Below are 21118 nucleotides of genomic sequence, written 5' to 3' on the forward strand. Positions count from 1 at the left end.
ACAGGGGATCTCTGGGGACAATTACTTTGGAATGAAGGCTTCCAGGAATGCTCACGACAGCCTTATTCTGTGTAGTGTTTTCTCATTCCCACTGTAGCCTCCCAAAGCTTTCTAGTGTTAAGTAACACAATTACAGAGTTAAATAAATGACAGTGAAAGCTGTGAAGCACTGTGGGGCCCGAGGAGCAGGTGAAACAAGGTATGTACAGACGTGACAGGCAAAGGAGTAGAAAGATGCTGGCGGGGTTGGGGGGGAGCAGCCGGCTCAACGGGGGACAGGAGCCCGCTGGACTGGGAGGCCGGGGCAGGGGGGCATAAAAAGCCTGAAGAAAAAGATCTGGAAGCTGATCAGAGATAGCACAGTGGATTTAAGGATTCACAGGGAGCCGGGGAGGTCATTTAATCAGCTGCCCCCAGAAGGGAATCGTATAATGAGGAAGAGGCTGAGGAGAAGGACTGGGTTTGGTTTCCAAGCTGGGCATCAGCTGTTTTCCCTGGGACAGGATGAGGCCCCAGAGGGTCCTTATGTGGATCTTCAGAGGAGAGCCAGGGAAGCATATTGTGTCAGTACAGTTGCATGCATGTCCCAGTCACCTAGGAAAGGCCACCAGGGGCCAGATGTCCAGAGGCCTCTACTTAGATGGAGGCAGATTGGGCCTGGCTGCCCTGCGGACGTGCCTACAAATAGTATGGGTTAAGAGGTTGTCTCCAGACGCCCCTGTTGAGATTCTCATCATCCTCAAGTTCATCGTCATGATCACCATAATTATCATCTTGACAGCAGACATTTATCAGGTACTGACTTCCCTGGCCCCAGGCTCAGCATTCACTTTCTTAGCAGTTCTAGGAGGTGGGTGTTAGCATTACCCCCACCTTACAGATGTGCAAACTGAGACTTGGAAAGGTCAAGTGATTTTTGCCCAAGGTCACATGGCAAGTAAAGAAGTAACAGTCTGGACATGTCTGTCCCACAGCGAAGGCTGTCTTGGCCACCCTCTCTGTTGCCGTCATGGTCCCAGATCAGCCTGGCAGGACTCTACAGTGTGTGTGGTTTACACGCCTCTTCCACACCCATCATCTCTTTATTTTATTTTATTTTTTGTCTTTTTGTCTTTTTAGGACTGCACCTGCAGCATATGGAGTTTCCCAGGCTAGGGGTCCAATTGGAGCTGTAGCCACTGGCCTATGCCAGAGCCACAGCAACACAGGATCCGAGCCACGTCTGCAACCTACACCACAGCTCACGACAATGCTGTATCCTTAACCCACTGAGCAAGGCCAGGGATCGAACCTGAAACCTCATGATTCCTAGTCGGATTCGTTAACCACTGAGTCATGATGGGAGATCCCATCATCTCTTTCGACTCACATAATATTGATAGGCAAGCATCATTGCCCCATTGTATAGCCAGGCAAACTGAGTCCCGGTGAGGGTAGGTGAGCTACTATAGACTTGTGGTCAGCCAGGTCTTCAGACCTGCCCCCACCCTCTTATTAGCTGGGCTCCTGTAAGGGAGGAGCTTGTGGGGAGTGGGGAGGGAGGAGCTCGCGAGTGGGGTGGGAAGGGGGCAGAGCTGAAACAGCAAGGGGGCTGCTGAGGGGAATTTTGCCCAAAAGGGGACAGCAGGCGTCTAAAAGAGGAGGTAAAGGAGACAGAGGAAAGCTTTGTTCCTTCAGATCTTTTGGAGTCTGGCACTGTGGGCATTTAGGGACCAGTGCCCTGCTGTGAATTCGCCGGCTTCCTCCCGTCCAGGCCCTGGACCCCTGGTGAGGATCAGCAGCCACCCTGAGCCCTCAGGCTCTGATAGTGATAGAGGCAGTCGCCTGACCCCTATGAAAACCCAAGAGACAAAGGGTAGTTTGTTTTGGAAGTCACCTCCAGGCTGCCTCCAGCCTACCCTTCCCTTGTAAATTCCACAAACATCCAGGAGATAAAAGAAGGCCTCTCTCAGAAGCAGAACACGAAGCTCTTCAAAGTACACTTTCAATCAAAAATGGGAAGAGGAGAGAGGTCTTTATGTCAGAGCGCATGTATTTATACACCTCTGTGTGCATGCGTGTGCACGCGAACGCATGCACGCGCGTGCGCGCACACACACACACACACACACACACGCACGCACACGCACACCCCTGCAACCAGGAACATCCCAACGCCTATACCTCTGCCTCTTCCCTTTTCCCAAGCCTCCTTCTCTTCCTTCTCTGGCTCCCAGGTCCTGCCCTTTTCAGATTCCCAGCCCCCGGGTTGCACTTGCAGACGTGCTGTCTTCAGATGGTGTTGCATCTTCTGACCTTTCTGGCCTTCCCCACCCCAGGCCCACTCCTTGCTCCCCAGTCTGATAACCACTTTCCTCCTCCCCCTCCCTGAAGGATTCTGGGATCACCACGATTTCTTGAGCAAATAAGGGCCAGTTAAACGAAGCTCCTCCTCTCCTAGCCTGGCAAAACGAAAGCCTGGGATCTTAGGGCCAGGAAAATGCTCAGAGGGCAAGTGGTAAAACCCTTTCATCTTACAGTGGAGGAAACTAAGGCCAGGAGCATGGAATAACTTGCCCAAGGTCACAGTGAGTTTGTGGCCCTGCTGTGACAAGAGCCAGGTCTTCTGATGTCCTTTCTGTGGCTCTTCCCATTGGAGAGCACAGCCCTCCCCAGCAACTGGCCAGAGATGCAGAAGGGCTCTGGTGAGCAGTCACTGTGCCCACACACCCTTCATCCTCCCGTGCCCGCAATTGCTGGCATTTTTGCAGCCCCACCCACCTTGGTCATTAGTTTGGTTTTGTGGCACATTATATCCTCATCTAAGACTGCTATATTTTTTTTTACTTTTATTTTTTATTTTTTTGCTTTTTAGAGCCACACTCGTGGCATGTGGAGGTTCCCAGGCTAGGGGTCCAATCGGAGCAACAGCTGCCAGGCTACGCCACAACCACAGAAACGCAGGATCCGAGCCACATCTGCAACCTACACCGCAGCTCATGGCAACGCCGGATCCTTAACCCACTGAGCGAGGCCAAGGATCAAACCCACGTCTTCATGGATCCTAGTCGGGTTCTTTAACAGCTGAGCCATGAAGGGAACTCCTAAGACTGTGTTACTGCATGATATCTTTTTAACTAAAATAAAATATAAGGTAGGCATGCCTTTTGGAATAACCTGATCCCAAGAGGTTATTGCCGATACTCTGGGGTGCACTGAAGCCAAGATGCGAGATTACTGTTCTCTGCTGAATCAATGAAATATTAAAAACCACCACCACATAATCTCCACAGTTTCTTCTAGTCTCTCATCCCTTCTTTCCTGCCTCAGCTGCTTCCTGCTTACTCTTGAGCAGGGGAGAAAGGTGAGAGAGGTGGGCTGGAAGGTGGCAGGGGAGGAGGCAGCAGTGCCCACAGGAAGCTCAGTCTGGGGAGATGTCTATGTGTGAATAGACAGAAGAGCCCTGTCAGAGATGCTCTCTCCTGGGTCCTTCTTCTTGTACCCAGGAAAGTGCCCTCCTGGGACACTGTCCATTTCCAGCTTTCTCCCCATATGGAATTGTTTTACCATAATGTCATTGTTGGCCAATTTTATAAACTTGTGAAATGATTTCCAAATTTCAAGCCAAAGTTTGCCCTTTGGGGAAGAAGGCTGTGAGTGTGCCAGAGAAACTTTAGGATAGAGTTGTTGATTTTGGTTACCTGGTTTGGCTATGTCAGTTTTTTTAATAACCGGAGAAAGGACAGGATGCTGGGTTTACCTCTTGCCCACCTCACCAGTTTTCATTTTCCTAACTTTTTCTTCAGTTCTTTCACTCCAACCCATTTATCTCCTGTCTCCTCCTCCCAAGGTCCATGCCGGGCTGGCTGCTGATTGGATGTAAACCCCGCACACACAGAGCCAGCATTGCACCTGCTGGGCCTCTGTGGTTGATTCTGTTTCTTTACACTAAGCTTGTGAGCAGACCCCAAGTCAGGGCCATCATCATGGAGGGAGGGGCTGAGGTTCTGAAGGGCCCAAACAGCCCTATGAAGAGCTCCCCAAATGAAGGCCTAACAATCTTCTAACCAAATTTCACTCCTCCCTCAAGGGTTGGCTCACTTGGTAGCATTCATCAACACTGTCTTGCAGAAATACAGAGTGAGCCCAGTGAGTCATTCATGTTTTTCATTTTTTTATTAAAAATCCCTTGCATCTGCTCTCTAGTCTCTCTTAAGCCTGGCCTCACTTTATAAGGCCCTGAGTTGCTTACCTATGTTAGATCATGTGGCTGCTATAGCATGAATTGGGAGTGGAGGATTGGGGTTGAGATGGAGAGGAGACTGACAATGGATGTATCTGCCAATGGATATATCTTTCTTATATGCAAACCATAAGTCCCCATAGGTATAAAATGAGGGCCACTGTGTCTCTCTTCCTATTTCCTTTGCAATAATTTAGGAAGAATTGTGTGTGTGTGTGTGTGTGTGTGTGTGTGCATTCAATCAGAATTGATTGACCTGTTCATAGATCGATGGACACCTCACTTTTCCTCATTTATTTCTCCATCTTTTGTATCAGCTGATCCACCAGAATTAGGAGTTAAAGATGCTGAAATGTAAACCTCAACAGAGGCCAGTTTGAGACACATGCCAAGGTTATAAAACAGGGCTCTTGAATATTGGTCTAAGTCAGAATCACCTGGGCAACTTGTTACAAATTCAGATTTCCGGGCGCTACCACCAGATCCAGAGGGTCTGGGAGGAGACTCTGGAATTCACATTTTAATAAGCACTTTATTTTTTTCTTACTCTTTCATAGGAATAAGGTGCTTCTGATGCAGGTGGTCCTAGACTACGTTTTGAGAATCACTGTCAGAGAATTGCTGGGAAGGATCCTAGTGCTGTCTAAACCCCACATTGTTGATTTACAAATGAGATTAAGGAAGCTCAGAGAAGTAAAGAGACTAGTCTAGGTTAGTCGGTGAGTTAGGGCAGAGCATGGCCAAAACCAATGCCAGCCCTGAGCCTTTCCCACCACGTATAGGGAAGCAGACCAATCAGAAGTGAGCTTGCTGGAGTTCCCATCGTGGTACAGTGATTAACGAATCTAACTAGAACCATGAGGTTGCGGGTTTGATACCTGGCCTTGCTCAATGGGTTAAGGATCCGGCGTTGCCGTGAGCTGTGGTGTAGGTTGCAGACATGGCTCGGATCCCCGCATTGCTCTGGCGAAGGCCGGCGGCTACAGCTCCGATTGGACCCCTAGCCTGGGAACCTCCATGTGCCACGGGAGCGGCCCTAGAAAAGACAAAAAAAAAAAAAAAAAAAAGAAGAAGAAGAAGTCAGCTTGCTTTGGAACAGGTTGGATTGAAATTAGACACAAGGAATAACTTCCTGACAGATAGGCGTATTGAGGTAACTGAGAGCATCTCCTTTCCCAAGGGGGCCTTAATTCAGGAGGGCACTTGAGGGGCACTGCAGAGACAAAGAGAAGGGAAGGAAACACCTGGTGATTTTGCATGAAAGGGAGCAGAGGCCCTTCTTTGAGGTCTGCTGTGAAATCTGGATTTTAACCTTGACAGCAACATAAGTGGTCAATGGTCCAGGAGGCCTGAGGTGCAGTCCTACCTCTGACAAGTGAGACAGCTTTGTGAGGTTGGGCCACTTGCTCAGTTTCTTAGCCTTCACTTCCTCACTGTGAGATAAACGAGGTTGCATTAGATTGCCTTTAATTTCTGTGGTGCCATCATTTTTATCTTTCCTTGGAACTCTCCTCACCAAAGAGTCTTATACAACACAGGAATTCTGTGAAGCTTTCTTTCTTTTTTTTTTTTTTTTTTTTTTTTTTCTTTTTAGGGCTGCACCTGCAGCATATGGAATTTCGCAGGCTAGGGGTTGGGTTGAATTGGAGCTACAGCTCCCAGCCAACACCACAACCACAGCAACACAGGATCCAGGCCGCATCTGTGACCTACACCACATCTCACAGCAACACCGGATCCTTAACCCACTGGGCGAGGCCAGGGATCAAACCTACATCCTCATGGATCCTAGTCGGGTTCGTTAACTGCTGAGCCACTAAGGGAACTCCCTGTGAAGCTTTCTCTCTTTTTTTGTTTTTTTTGTTTTGTCTTTTTGCCATTTTTAGGGCCGCTCCCGCGGCACATGGAGGTTCCCAGGCTAGGGGTCCAATCGGAGCTGTAGCCGCTGGCCTACACCAGAGCCACAGCAACATGGGATCCGAGCCGAGTCTGCAACCTTCACCACAGCTCATGGCAATGCCGGATCCTTAACCCACTGAGCAAGGCCAGGGATCAAACCTGTGTCCTCATGGATACTAGTCGGATTCGTTAACCACTGAGCCATGACAGGAACTCCATGTGAAGCTTTCTTGACTGAATAAGTTAATCAGTTGAATAAACAACTACTCAGTGGGAGTTCTGCTGCAATGGGCTGATGATCCAGTGTGTCTCTGTGGCATTGCCAGTTCCCTCCCTGGTGCAGCTCAGTGGGTTAAGGATCCTGTATAGGCCACAGATGTGGCTCAAATTTGATCCCTGGCCTGGGAACTTCCATATGCCCTGGGTGTGGCTGAAAAAGGAGGAAAATAACCCCCCCAAAAACAAACAAACATTAAAAAAAACTGCTCTATATTGAGTATCCAGAAGCTTTATCTGCCTGTTCTCCCTCCCTTAGGGCATTTTGAGTGATCCCCCCTTTTCTACTAATTTATAGATTTAAAGGGGTCTAACCTCAAATGAGTTCAGCTCCATTGTCCATGTCCCTTGCTGAGTTGTCATTCAGATCTGGGATATGCAATGGCTCCTTAGGGTCATTCCCCAAGCAGAGAAGCCAGGCCAGAGAAATGTTTCCCCATTAGTGACTGGTCACAGGTCCCTGTGCCCCATCTCGTGTGGCCACCCCCCTGATGGTCTCTCTCTGTTCCTTTCAGAAAGCAGATCTGGCCGTGGCAGGCCTCACCATCACGGCTGAACGGGAGAAGGTGATTGATTTCTCAAAGCCATTCATGACTCTGGGAATTAGCATTCTTTACCGAGTTCATATGGTAAGAGATTTATTTTATAAGCATTTATGGCATTAAAGTTATTTGCATGCAAACACTGAGTTATATGGTAATAATGAATGACTCACAGAAATATTTAGATTTCAAGACTGTAATGCAAATGTGCTGGGTTATTTTTTCCCCCATCAGCTGCAACGACTTGCAAACAGGAGGAATGGAAAAGTCACACTTGTGGGCTTTCCAGTAAAAACTGCTTCTGCCACACTAAGTAGGGATAGGCCGAGAATGGTCGTTCCACCCTTGGCTTGTAGTGTGTTGGCGATCAGCCCTGTGGGTCACTCTGCTTCCTTCTGGGGGTGAGTCCCCAGCCCAGATAAGTCAGCCCAGCATTCTCAGGGCCTTCAGCATCTTTCAAGTCCACTTCTGTTCACTCTGAGCATCACATCTGGTGAGACAATGCAGACTTCCTTTCTTGGTTATCTGTACTGGGGAATAAAGGGTAAATAATGTCATGTCACTAATACCTGGCCTGTCCCCTCTTCTTCATCCTTTACCAAAAAAGACTTCTCTGGTTAGGGTGGCTAGAGTGAGTAGAGTGAGTGTGAAAATGAATTTGTGAAAGTTCACCAATGGGCAGCAGAGGATGGATGTGACATCAAAGTATAGTGGCTGGTGGGAGAAGGTCTGGAGAGTAACCCTGCTGTGCCCCATCCAAACTGGCTCTAAGTACCCAACTCTTATATGGATTTCCCCATAGTTACCCTAGGCATCCAAGGTCATGCCAACATGGTATATTCTAACACCTGGCACCACAAGGCTGCCCAACAGGGGAGGAGCAAAGAACTCACCCTACATGTCTGCTGAAGAAGTGACCCTCCAGCTTCTGACCCCTTCCCAGCCCTGATTCTCAACCCTGGCAGCTGCTCGGGCATCAGAAAATGGGACCTGTTTCTCCGGAGGAAGTTCCCCTTGTCACAGAGCTCACTCGAGCAGCTCAGAAGAGCACTGTCCTGGGCTGGACCTCAGTGTCCATCATGATCAATTCCTGGCTTGGGAGAAGAAGCCAAATCATCTGGAAGAAGAGACAACATCAAAACCCCTAGCTCTCCAGGCTAAGACAGAAAGAAGTGGGAGGATTTGGTCATAGGCAATGCTGTGACTGATGTGTCTATCTTGTGAATTAAGCGGGGGCTTTGATCCCTCCTCCTCTCTTTTCCACAATGATAAAAACTCCCATACACTGAGCACCTAGGTGCTCTCTCAGGCCCCTGTGATGTGGGGCTGTTGTTATGGGTTGACTCATGTCCCCTCAGAAGCTGTATTGAAGTGCTAACCCCCAGGACCTGTGAATGTGACCCTATTTGGAAATAGTGCCTTTGCAGATAGAATCAAGTTACAATGAGGTCCTACTGGAATTGAGCAGGAGGGAGGTGCTAATCTAATGACAGGTGTCTTTATGAAAAATGGGAAATTTGGGAGCTCCTACTGTGGTGCATCAGGTTAAGGATCTGGTATTGTCTCTGCAATGGCATAGGTTTGATCCCTGGCCCAGCACAGTGGGTTAAGGATTCAGTGTTGCTGCAGCTGTGGTGTAGGTTGCAGCTACGGCTGGGATTCGATCCCTGGCCCAGGGACTTCCATATGATAAAGAAAAAGAAAAACTGGGACATGCGGAGAAGACCGGAGGCAGACTGGAGTGAGGCATCTGCAAGCCACGAAAGGCCATGGATCACCAGCAACCATCAGACGCAAAGGAGGACCCGTCCCTAGAGCCTTCAGAGAAAACAGGGCCCTGCTGACACCTTGATTTTGAACTTCAGTCTCCAGAACTGTGAAACAACACATTTCTGTTGTGTTAAGACCCCAGTTGGTTGTACTTAGTGAAGGCAGCCTGGGGAAATCAACAGAGTGTTCTTACTTTAGAAATGAGGAAACAGTGGCAGTCAGCTCTAAAAACCTGGACAAGGCCACACACCATGTAATGCAAAAGCAGGGTTCAAACACAGGTTTGGTGCAATGCGAGCCTGTGCTCTTTCTGTGCCGCCACGCTGGCACCCCCATTGCAGGGCCTTTGCACAACTTGTCCTGGTCTCAGTTGACTTGTAGGGCTGTTTCTTGTGCCCACCCCATGCCTCTCCCATAATGAGGGAGGATTCAAAAGAAATGGAGACACACAGCCTTTCTCCAAATGATACTGCTGTGGCCAAGCCAGGTGGCTAGGTATGGCCTTGATTTCTTTATTTTTTTTAATACTTTTTTCCCTTTAAAAAAAAAAAAGTATAGTTGATTTACAGTGTTGTATCAATTTCTGCTGTACAACAAAGTGACCCAGTCATACATATATCATCCCTCATCATGAAATCCCAAGAGACTGGACACAGTTCCCTGTGCTGTACAGAAGGACCTCATTGCATATCCATTCCGAATGTCAGAGCTTGCAGCTACTAATGCCAAACTCCCCATCCATCCCTCCTCCCTCCCCCTTGGCAACCACAAGTGTGTTCTCCATGGCTGTGAGTCTGCTTCTGTCCTGTGGATAGGTTCATCTGTGCCATATTATAGATTCCACATATAAGTGATGTCATATGGTATTTGTCTTTCTCTTTCTGACTTACTTCACTTAGTATGAGAATCTCTAGTTGCACGGCCTTGATTTCTTTTTTTTTTTCCTTTGTCTTTTTAGGGCCGCACCTGCGGCATATGGAAGTTCCCAGGCTAGGGGTCAAATCAGAGCTGTAGCTGCCAGCCTACACCACAGACACCAGATCTGAGCTGCATTTGCAACTTACACCACAGCTCATGGCGATGCCAGATCTTTAACCGAACCCGAGTCCTCATGGATACTAGTCGGATTCATTACCACTGAGCCACAATAGGCCTCCCTTGATTTCTTGATTAAAGCCAAGGAAGCTAGACCCTGCCCATGACCCAGTGGGCCAAGAGGAATCACATGAGCGAGGGCACGAACTGCCTGGGAACATCTGCAGCTAGGCTACCCCCACCACCAGGACACACGGTCCTGAGTATCAGCACTAGCATTTTCCAATCCTCTGGACATCCTTAACTGGACCATTGGCCCAATGTTTTCTACCACCTGCAAACTATTAGTTCCCCTGCATTCGTTCTGGGATGTGAAGTTTTATGTGTCAGCTTGGCTAGGCTCTCGAGCCCAGATGTTGGTCATCCCAAGACTAGATGTTGCTGTAGGGATATTTTGTAGATGCAATTAACATCTACGATCAATTGGCATTAAGGAAAGAGATGACCCTTGATGGTGTGAGTGGGCCTCGTCCAATCAGGTAAAGGCCTTCAGGGAAAAAAACAGATTTCCCAAAGCAAAAGGAATTCTGCATCAAGACTAATGAGTAGAAATACCATCTGAGTTTCCAACCTGCCCTAGAGATTTAGGATCCTCCAGCTCCCATAATCACATGAGCCATTTCCCTGAAATCAGTCTCTTGACACACACACACCCTACTGGCTCTGTCTCTCTGGAGAACTTGAACCACACATTTCCTCTCTGTGGTCAGCATCCCTCCCCTCTCCCAGGCTTCTTGCTGAGGCACGGCTGTGCCACACAGCTGCTCTCAGATCTGATTTCTAATGGGGGCCAAGCTGAGTCAAAATCGAGTCCTGGCATGAACAGCTCGCACAAAGCAGAACTGACAGTTTATGCATTTATTCAACGAATATTTATTGAGTGCATTCTGCATGTGAGGTGGAATGCTAGGAAAGCACCAAAGGGTGGGCTGAGGAGAGAACGATCCAGAATCGACTGAACCAGGGATGACCTGGTGGGAACAAGTCTGAGGTGAACTTTGCAGAATCTGAAACAAAAGAGGCCTCCTCTGCAGGAACAGCCAACACCAGAGGGCAGCCCCACAGAGTTCACCAAGCACACCGAAATCTAAAACCACCCAGAGACGCTGTCTCTAATATAAGTGTTAAGTTAGTGAAATTAAAGTTGAATCCTGAGGGTCTATTATTCTGTGAATTTTCTCTGATTGAGAGATTTCTGTGAGCAAGTATATGGTTCTTTTTTATTCCATTTGTAATCTATAATGACCTCCCTATGTCTGAGGCCACCAGAGTCATGAGCGATGGTCACCAAAAAGCCAGCCTCTGGTGGTAGCAAACCTTTGTACAGGTGTTGCTGTTGTGGCTCATGGGTTAATAATCTGACTAGTATCCTTGAAATTGCAGGCTTGATCCCTGGCCTCACACAGTGGGTTAAAGGATCCTGCGTTTTGAGAGCTATGGTGTAGGTCACAGACATGGCTCAGATCCCGCATTGCTGTGGCCGTGGCCTAGGCCAGCAGTTGTAGCTTGAATTGGACCCCTAGCCTAGGAACTGCCATATGCAGTGGGTGTGGCCCTAAAAAGACCAAAAAACCAAAGAAATCTGTGTGCAAAAGTGAAAATAATTCACCCAAAGGGTAAAGACCTAGTTAGAAATTCTTCAAAACCTTCCAAAATAACAAGCAGTGTCAGGTGGGTCTCAGGTCTAAAGATAGCCACAAATAATTAGTGAGTTTCCAACAGGCTAAGATCATCTAGGCTTTTTCATGAAGAGGGATCATCACGAGTCAACTATGGAGTATTTCCCGTCCTCTGAACCTTGGGGCCTCATCTCTGTTTCTGCTCAAGCATCTCCAGGACCAAAATCAGAAGGATGTTTTGCTCTTTTGATCTCTGCATCCTGTCACTCAGGCTGGTTAAGGAGGCTGGCTTTGACCTTCGGTGACTGTTGACCCATTCCGCCTATTCAGACTCTCTGTTCCTGGCTTCCAAGTCATTTTCTCCTGCTGTTCTTCCTGCCTCTCTGATCATTGCTGTCTCCATCTTTTCTGTTCATTCCTCTCTCTGTGTGTTTGCCCCTTAAATGACCTTAGCCCTTTTCGCACACTCCCAAATCTCTGCCTGGGTAACCCCACCTGTTCCCAAATCTGTAAATGTTATGCTGACTGTTCCCCTGAATTCCAGAAACATGTTTTAAACACATTACTAAGACATCCCACCTGGATATCTCACAGGCACCTCAAAAGCAGTGGCACAAACTGCTTTCAGTATGCTTCTCCCTCCTTTCCTTTGCCTGGTCTCAAGGTCACAGCATTTCCATCTAGACACCTGAGAGGTCCTTCACGTCTTTTTCCTCAGTGTTCAGTTGGTCAGCTCACGTCCTAAATACTCCTCATATGTACTGTCTGTCCCCACTTAATCTGCCTTGGTTCAGGCTCTACCCACCTCTAACCTCAACTGCTTCCATTCCGATGGCCTATATTTTCTTTGAGGGCAGGTATTTCTGATCCATTACTGCATCCCCATTAAAGTGCCACAGTCACTATAAACATTCACCAAGAAGCACTGGAGTGAAAATCATGGACTCTGGAGCCAGATCGCCTGGGTTTATTCCCAGATCTGACACTCACTGGCCACAGCACACATGTGTTTCAGGTTCTTCATCTGTAAAAATGGGTTGTTGGAGTTCCCGTCATGGCTCAGTGGTTAACGAATCCAACTAGGAACCATGAGGTTGTGGGTTCGATCCCTGGCCTTGGTCAGTGGGTTAAGGATCTGGCGTTGCCATGAGCTGTGGTGTAGGTTGCAGACGAGCCTGGATCCCATGTTGCTGTGGCTGTGGTATAGGCCAGCGGCTATAGCTCCAATTCGACCCCTAGCCTGGGAACCTCCATATGCCGCGGGAGCGTCCCTAGAAATGGCAAAAAAAAAAGACAAAAAAAAAATGCATTGTCGTGCATCTATATATACTTTGTCAGATTCTTTGGCATTATACGTTATTGTAAGATGTTGAATATATTCCTCTGTGCTGTACGTGGGTCCTTGTGGTTTATCTATTTTATATATAGTGGTGTGTATCTATTAACCCCAAATTCCCAATTTATCCTTCTCCCCCAGTTACTGCCTTTAATAAATGTATGTGAATTTCTCCCCGCTGCTGCCCATCCCGGATCCATCCTGAAGCCTGAGAGTTGTCTTTTTTTTATTTATTCATTTATTTTTACAAATGTAATCATATCAGCTCCCCACTTAAAATCATTCACTGGCTGCACATCTCTTACAAGAAAAAGTCTGACCTTCTTAACATGGAGAATAAAGCCCACCTCTCCTGTTCCACTTCCAGCTCTTTGCTGCAGGCACCTTCACCCTTACTGCTCATTCCTTTGCCGAGCGTGTCAGCCTTTTCCTGTCTCCTTATCTAGCTGGGTTCATGCTCATGTTCTTGCCCCTCGACCACCTGACAAGCTCTTCCCTAGCCTTTAATACCCAGCTCAATTAGCGTTTGTCAAATGTGACACCTCTAGATGGAGCTGATTGCCTCATTCTCTAAGCTGCTGCCCTCTGCCTATACCTCTATCACAGCATTTATATGCTGTGTCATATTATTCTCTCCCTAAGTAGATTCTAATGGGAGATACGTTGAGGAGAAGGTACGGTCGTGTCAGAAGTATACTGAAGTATAGTTGATTTACAATATTGTATTAGATTCTGATGTACAGCAAAGTGGTTCAGATGTTTATCTATCTATCTACACACAGAGATGGTGATAGATAGATGATTGATAGATAGATAGATAGATGATAGAGGTATGTTCTTTTTCATATTCTTTTCCATCGGGGTTTACTACAGGATAGTGAACATAGTTCCCTATGCTATACATTAAGATCTTGTTGCTTATCCATTCTCTACACACTAGTTTGCATCTGCTAGTCTCCCAACCTAACCCTCCCCATCTCCCACCCCCTTAGAAGCCACACGTCTGTCCTCTATGTCTACGCGTCTCTTTCTGTTTCATAGATAAGATCATTTGTGTCATATTTTAGATTCCACATATAAGTGATATCATGTGATATTAGACCACACTTTTTATGATATGATTTTTGGTGTGGATAATGTTAACATCCTAAATATGCAGTATTTACTTGCTAAGTGTGGAAGGAAAAAAGAAAGGGCAGGAAGGACCTGTGACCCTGTGGGCGGTGAGCACCACCTCCCTTTGTGGCTCATGTCGAGCAGAACTGAGCCCTAGGGACGTGGCTTCTGTCAGGGGCCCAGTATTTTAGGCAGCAGGATGAGTGACCCAAATAGATTTCTTCTTCTCTGGCCTTTACCTTATTTATCTGGAGAACAAAAAGTGACAGGAGGCAGATGTCTGGGGCAGCTCAGATCCACCTTCCGCTCAGGCCTGGTTGTGGCTGCCCCCCGAACCCATTGCTCCCTCCCTCCCTGATGCCTTCATGTCCCACATCCAACAAAGCACCCACCCGAGAAGGCATCAGAATCCCTGCCTGGGGCCACATGAGCTTCCAGGCAGTACATAGAGGCTCCAGTCTTTAGATGTCCAGGTGTCCCCTGATACGCCAAAGGTGGGGGTCAAATGATGGACATCTGAGGCTCTAGACTCTCTTGATTTCCTCGGCATATTAGCTCATTTCTTCTTATTGAAAAGTTCAGTATTTAGCATAGCAGTATAATCTCGGGGGCATTTTGCAGTCCAAGGTTTTATAGATTCGATGCATGTTTTTGCAGACCAGAATTTTATAGAATCGATGCATACTGTGAGCTCCCAAATATCTGTGAACGGAAGGGAGGAGGGCATAAAAAAATAAAAACATTCATGTTTGACATCAGAATTTATCATGTAGTTTTCTTTCTCTCTCTCTCTTTTTTTTTTCTGTACAATTTGCCTAATGATGTTTTTCTCAGATTAATATTATACTAAGTTTGTATTCCTCAAGCACACGCTGGCTGTTGGAGTAAGGCCTTGTCAGAACGTGCCAGAAGCCAACCTGGGATTTGACATTTGGCACATATAGCTCCCAAATGGATAATCAGTTTTTATTTTTTTTATTTTTTATTTTTCATTTTTGTCTTTTGTCTTTTTAGAGCCTCGCCGGAGGCATATGAAGGTTCTCAGGCTAGGGGTCTAATCAGAGCTGTAGCTGCCAGCCTACACCACAGCCACAGCCACGCCAGATCCGAGCCGCATCTGTGACTTACACCACAGCTCATGGCAACGCCAGATCCTTAACCCACTGAGCAAGGCCAGGGATCAGACCCACAACCTAATGTTTCCTAGATGGACTGGTTTCCACGGCGCCACGACAGGAACTCGAGATAATCAGTTTTTAAAAATTCAGCGTCGATATATTCAAGGAGGTTGGAGATCTGTCCAGGATATTTGAATGTTAACTAACATCTATCTGGCATCTCATTATTCACGAAGCACTTTCACATACAGTCTCTGGTTTAATACAACAATCCCCCAAGGCAGGTGTAGGATTCTCATTTTACACAGAAGGATTCTGAGGCCACTGGTGGTGGTTAGTGGTACAGGAGACAGGGGAAAAATAGTGCAATGGGGGAGGTGACAGGGAACCTAGGTTTGTTTTTTATTTGTTTGTTTTGTTTTTATTACTCAAATGAATTTATCACATCTGTAGTTGTATAATGATCATAACAATCTGATTTCACATGATCTCCCTCCCACAGCCCAAGCACATCCCCCCACCCCCCAAACTGTCTCCACTGGAGACCATGAGTTTTTCAATGTCTGTGAGTCAGCATCTGTTCTGCAAAGAAGTTCCGTCTGTCCTTTTTTCAGATTCCACATGTCAGTGAAAGCATTGATGTTGGTGTCTCATTGTATGGCTGACTTCACTTAGCGTGATAGTTTCTAGGTCCATCAGGGAACCTAGGTTTTCAATCCCCCAGTCCATACATTATCTATCTTGCTGGTAGGTGTGTTTCTCTGTGTCAAGGACATCTTTTAGGTGATCATTCCAGATCCTTTTTTTTTTTTTTTTTTTTTTAGGGCCTCACCTGTAGCATAAAGAAGTTCTCAGGCTAAGGGTCAAGTCAGAGCTACAGCTGGCAGCCTACGCCACAGCCACAGCAACGCGGGATCCGAGCCACGTCTGTGACCTACACCACAGCTCATGGCAGCGACGGATCCTTGACCCACTAAGCGAGGCCTGGAATCGAACCTGCATTCTCATGGATACTAGTCAGGTTCATTTCCACTGCACCACAATGGGAACTCCTCCAGATCCTTTCTAATTGGTGTTTACTGTCCATGATCCCACATGGTGTCCTAAGCCACCAGAGCACCTAAGGCTCCCTTGAAAATGCAAGTTTACTACTTTTCCCTTACAATGTCTCACCCGACCTTTGATGAACAAATATGAAAGTTTCATATTCTGTTCTTTCTCTCTTCTTAACTCTTGGATAGAGTCTCTCTCTAAAGAAAAGTTTTTTAAAAGAACAGACAGTGATTAAAAAGTGAGCAAGAAATAAATGTCAACATTAAATTAATGCCTGATTTTTTTTTTTTTTTTTTTGCTGGATGTATTACTTATTTTTCAAGAAGGTCTGTTTCATCTCAGAAAGACTGTCTTGGAAAAATGGAGAACAATGCTAAGTAAACCAGTGAATCATTTCTAATACTGCTTAATACTCTGTTATAAGAAAACAGAAAATGAATAGAGTGCTATTCCTTAAAGCTAAGTCACATGATAGCCCCATATAATGGAAATAGACTTCCCTGAATGTATAATCATGTTAATATTGGTTATTTATTGAGTGCTCCTCTTTCAAGAAGCTCAAGGGTTTTATCAGCATTACTTTTGTAATTGTCACATTCCCCCTTGACGTTGATGGCAGTGTCCCATTTTCTGGAAGAAGAAAACAGCAGCACGCTGAAGCAGAGTGGCTTCCCCGGGATCACTCTGCAAGTCAAGGTCAGGGCCAGGTTTAGAACTGAAGTCTTTTCATGCCAGATTTCCAATCAGCAGAGTGAAAATAGATAGGCTGGCATCTGGGTTATATCGGCAACAAACCCATCTGGGTGTTTTATGTAAAGAAGAATTAATTTGCTCCGTTCTTTTTTCCTCTTGGAGTCAGAGGTGGGAAGTGCATGCTAAACCGAAATACCATCCAAACAGCCCATTGCAGATTGCCGAGGGAGGCTATCTGTGGGTTCCTGGGGTAAGACGAGAAGAAATCACTTCCTTTGGCTTCTTTCAAAAGGAGTCAGGGAGACTGTATCTCCTTCTTCAGAGGGAAGAGTGTTTTTGACCATTGATGGCAGTTGGGAGTAGACAGAAACCTCTCTAGGAGTTGCCATTTCGTTCTAAAGACTGGCAAAGATGAACCTCTGTCATTGGCTCTGCTGGAGAGGGGAGCGGGTTCAGGGAAGGAAGAGAGCTGATACCACTAGTGTGTGTAGGGAAATGATGACAGGGGTCCACAGCCCTTACCCAGCCACAGGAGAGCCCACCGCACATCTGACCCACTCTGTCTGCGTCTTCTTCGGGAAGGCTAAGGTGGAACCAAGTGCCAAAGGTTGCAGTCACCAGCTTCTAAGAGCCATCCATCCAGAAGAGAGCCTGGTGTTACCCTAATGGCTTCCCTGGAGAGCCCTGGGGGAACCCTCATGATGCATGTATTATAACCCATAGCAATTCTAGGAGTTATGGAAAGTGACTGCAGACAGATGGCATTCTCCCCACCCCTACCCCCCAAGCATCTTTAGCATGTGCTACAATAGGACAGAAAATAGTATTTCTTGTCCATTGAGGGAGAATCAGCATAAAAGCAACTTCCCTCTTTTGCCGTATTCCATCTCTCCACACGCACGGCTGCCAGGAGACAGAGGGGGAGCAAACGCTTATATTGCTCTTACTGTGTGTTAAAACAACCCATGAGATAGGTTGTCTTCTTACCCCCATGTTACAAAAGAGAAAATCGAGGCCCAGAGAGGTTACGTAACTTTCCCAGGGTCACATAATTATAAGTGGTACAGCCAGGATTCATTCCTGGGCAGGCTAACTCCAGAGTCTGTGTTTTAATTCACAACCTGCCTTGCATTACCTGGCTCTGGTGTCCTTATGCATTTGGCTCCAGACTCTGGGAAAGCAATTACTTTCTTACTAGAATGTCATTTCTTCCAGTACATATAGAATGAAGTATCAGTGAGTTAAGAGATATTTTTTCAGGATAAGGGGAATTTTCAACAGGCAACAGGAGAATAAGGGGATTTTTCAACAGAAGATGAATGCCCCTTCATAGCTCCGTGGACAGCTCCACTGCTAACATTCAAAGGGCCTCACCACTCAGGGATTATGGTCATTTGGTGACCAGCCCCGTCTCTCTCACCATCAAAGAGCATCAGTGATGCCGGCTCTGATGTGGTCAATCTGAAGCACAGTACAGAAGTCAAGGAACAGTTTTAATTAGCGTGCCATCTCATTTTCAACCCCATCTTCATGGCTTGGCCTGACCTAGGCATTTGGGGCATAGACTGTATATAACCAGTTATCTACCTTCAAAGTGGCTGTATTCTCCAGAAGCTGCTGGCCAAATTTGAAGCCAACAGAGATATGTATAAATCAATACAAATGCCTATAAATACAACAGCATCTAAGAAATGATGGGTAGAGATAAATATTTCAGAGTACTTTAAGGGAGTGGGATAGAGTAGGTTGGGATTCTGTGGGCATTGGGGAGAAGGCGTGGGATTAATTAGGAAGTTTATTGGAGCAAGTTGCAAAGATAAAAAGGAGAGGAAGATGTGACACAGCTGCCATTTGAAAGAAGAAGGACGTGGCATCCCCAGGGCATGGCTTGACGAATGGACACCAGAGAAACTGAAGCCATCACCAGTGATTTGAGCATGACCCTTAACCTCCCTGGGTCCCAGTCCTTCCATCTGTCAATATGGAGAACAGGGTGCTGAAATGGAAAGAACGTAATGGAGCATTTTGAGTTCTTCAGGAAAAAAGTGTCACCATCATATATCCTTTGGATTAAGAAGAATATCTATGATGTGGCATAGGACACCTGATCTCCAAGCACCAGTAATTCAAATGTCTTTGGGGAAGGAAGCCATCTAAAGCATCCACATAGAAAAAATGGTAGGCGTTCAGAGCTTTGCAAGTAGCATACTTCTCTTTGGCATCAGAAAAGTAGCTTGGGCTCAGCTCAAGCCGAGGTTCTGTGAGCCCAGACCCGGATCTCAAATGACTGCCCATTCTTTGCTCTTCTGGTTGGCATCAGTCAATCACAAGTGGAATCAGATGTTGCCTTTTGCCAACATGACGGATATATTTCCAGTGAAGCTCTGTTTATGTCTTGATCCTTGTTTGTGCGATGTTCTATGTTTTATAACTTGAGTCTCCAGGAATGTTTTTCCCATGGCTGTGCATCATTTCTTATCACCCATAACCAAATATGGCAGCTTTAAATAGTGCTGTCATTTTCCTCAATTTCACTCGTTGTGATATAATCAGGTATAGATTTCTGACATTGAGCATCTAATGGGGTTTCAGATTCAGAAAGCAACAATAAAAGATTTTCTTCCCTCCTGGATATCTCTCAATTGAGAGACACAGAGTGAAATAGTCATGAGTGACGGGCGTAGAAAGCATGTGTCTGCCCAGGAAAGCGCTGGGGTATAGAAGGACCCCAGGAGCAAACCAGGCTGGTGGTTTCTGCTGTGGCAAATGTACAGCCATGGGGAGCTGCCCATCTTGGTCTGGACTTACTCTGTGTCTTCCTATTTCCGCCCCTGACTCTTAAGGATGATGACGGAGACATGGTTAGCCCATGATGGATGCAGCAGTGACTGACTAGGGACTCCAGTCGTGCTGCTCTTGAGTCCTTCTTCCCATTAGAGAATTTACATAGTGATAGGACCAGGTATCCTCAAATGGTCTTCTCCCCATTTCTCTCCTGTTCCCTTGGTTACTGAGCTTTGTCTCTCAAGTTGTTTTATTTTCCCTATACATCACCTGAGTGTTTCTGTGTGGCTCAAGCTTGCATGCACATGAGGCAGGGAACTTGCAGTTGGTATCAGAGGGCAGTTGCCTGGTCTAAGCCACATTGGGAGAGAAAACCGGTCTCAGACAGACCACCTGAGAGGTCACTGTCAGTCTGATGAAGGCTGAAAGACCAAAGAACCGAGGGCCCATGGACAGAGGGTAAGCTGTTGACTTCTTCACTCTGCGTTCTCTGGACTGTGTCCCCAAACAGGAGTGTAAAACTTTACTCCTAAGTGCTTCAGGTATTTGCCTACTGGCTCTCCAAGAAGAAACAGCATATCCACCAGAAGAGAAGTTGAAATTGGGACTGTGCAAATACGGTGGGACCCTGCAGCCTCTCCCCACCCCTGTGGATGCTACAGAGGGAGCAGTTCCTGTTACCTGGAGTTCCTCAGCTGGTCTCCATGGTCTGGCTCCTTTGCATAACGAAAGCCCAGGAAGTTGGTTGAGATCAGCTCAGTACTGGCATAGGTAGTTCCCTTTTGTGCTTCCAGGGATCCCAGTGTAAGAATGGCACACCTTGATATTAACAGTAGGTTGTGCTGTGATTCATATATTCTTGAGCTTGAAAGTTTATCTGTCGATAGAACCCCTGAGCTGCATGCTGATTTTCTGCCCTATCCATGGACTTCCTAGATTCCCGGAATCATAAAATCATATCATCTTCTACTTATAACGGTTCTTAGGGAGCATCTAGTCCAGTGGTTTCATAATAAATGAAAGAAGTAAGCCTGGTGCAAGATCAAGGCAGCAGTGGGGAGCTGGAGAGAAGGACCCTATCTTGAGTGGCAGCTACCACTCAGCTCTAGCTGGTTGAAAATGAGGCCCAGTGTTGCCAGATTGCCCATTTTTTTTAAAGCCAGAAATCTGGATTTTTATGTGAAATCCCCCAATCATTTAATGTTGGCAACTAGTCAAAATGGGTAAGCCCTGTGGGTCAACAGACAAGTTGTCTATGGGCACTTGGCCATAGGTGGCCAGGGTATCACCTTTGATCGAGTCCAGCTACAGTGAAGGCTGGAGGGGAGTGTGCACCTGCCAAGACTACACAGCAAAAGACCAGGAGGGAGGACTTTCCTGCAGAAAACTGCAGGGGAGCTTGGCCCCCAGCTTTCCATTCCAGGCTCTATCCTTTGGCTCCCGTGACTCCAGCCAAGCATGTCCCTGGGCTGGGGACACACGTGTTTTCCCACAACATCATGGTATGAGCCCTAGGCTTTGTGTCAGCAAGCTTGCATTTGAGCCCCAGTTCTTCCTCTGATGAGCCATATAACCCTGGGCACATCTCTCAACTG

General features: G+C 46.7%; 1 protein-coding gene across 2 annotated transcripts in view; it reads left to right on the forward strand.

Annotated features, from left to right (window-relative positions):
- GRIK4 (glutamate ionotropic receptor kainate type subunit 4) overlaps nt 1–21118 on the forward strand; it is a 455817-nt gene that overhangs the window by 398263 nt on the left and 36436 nt on the right. For both annotated transcript variants that reach the window (XM_021062992.1, XM_021062991.1), the window contains one exon: nt 6913–7026. In XM_021062992.1, the coding sequence (XP_020918651.1) occupies nt 6913–7026 (114 nt within the window). The remainder of the gene's footprint in view (nt 1–6912; nt 7027–21118) is intronic.

Source organism: Sus scrofa, chromosome 9, assembly GCF_000003025.6.
Source record: "Sus scrofa isolate TJ Tabasco breed Duroc chromosome 9, Sscrofa11.1, whole genome shotgun sequence".
Taxonomy (NCBI): Eukaryota; Metazoa; Chordata; class Mammalia; order Artiodactyla; family Suidae; genus Sus; species Sus scrofa.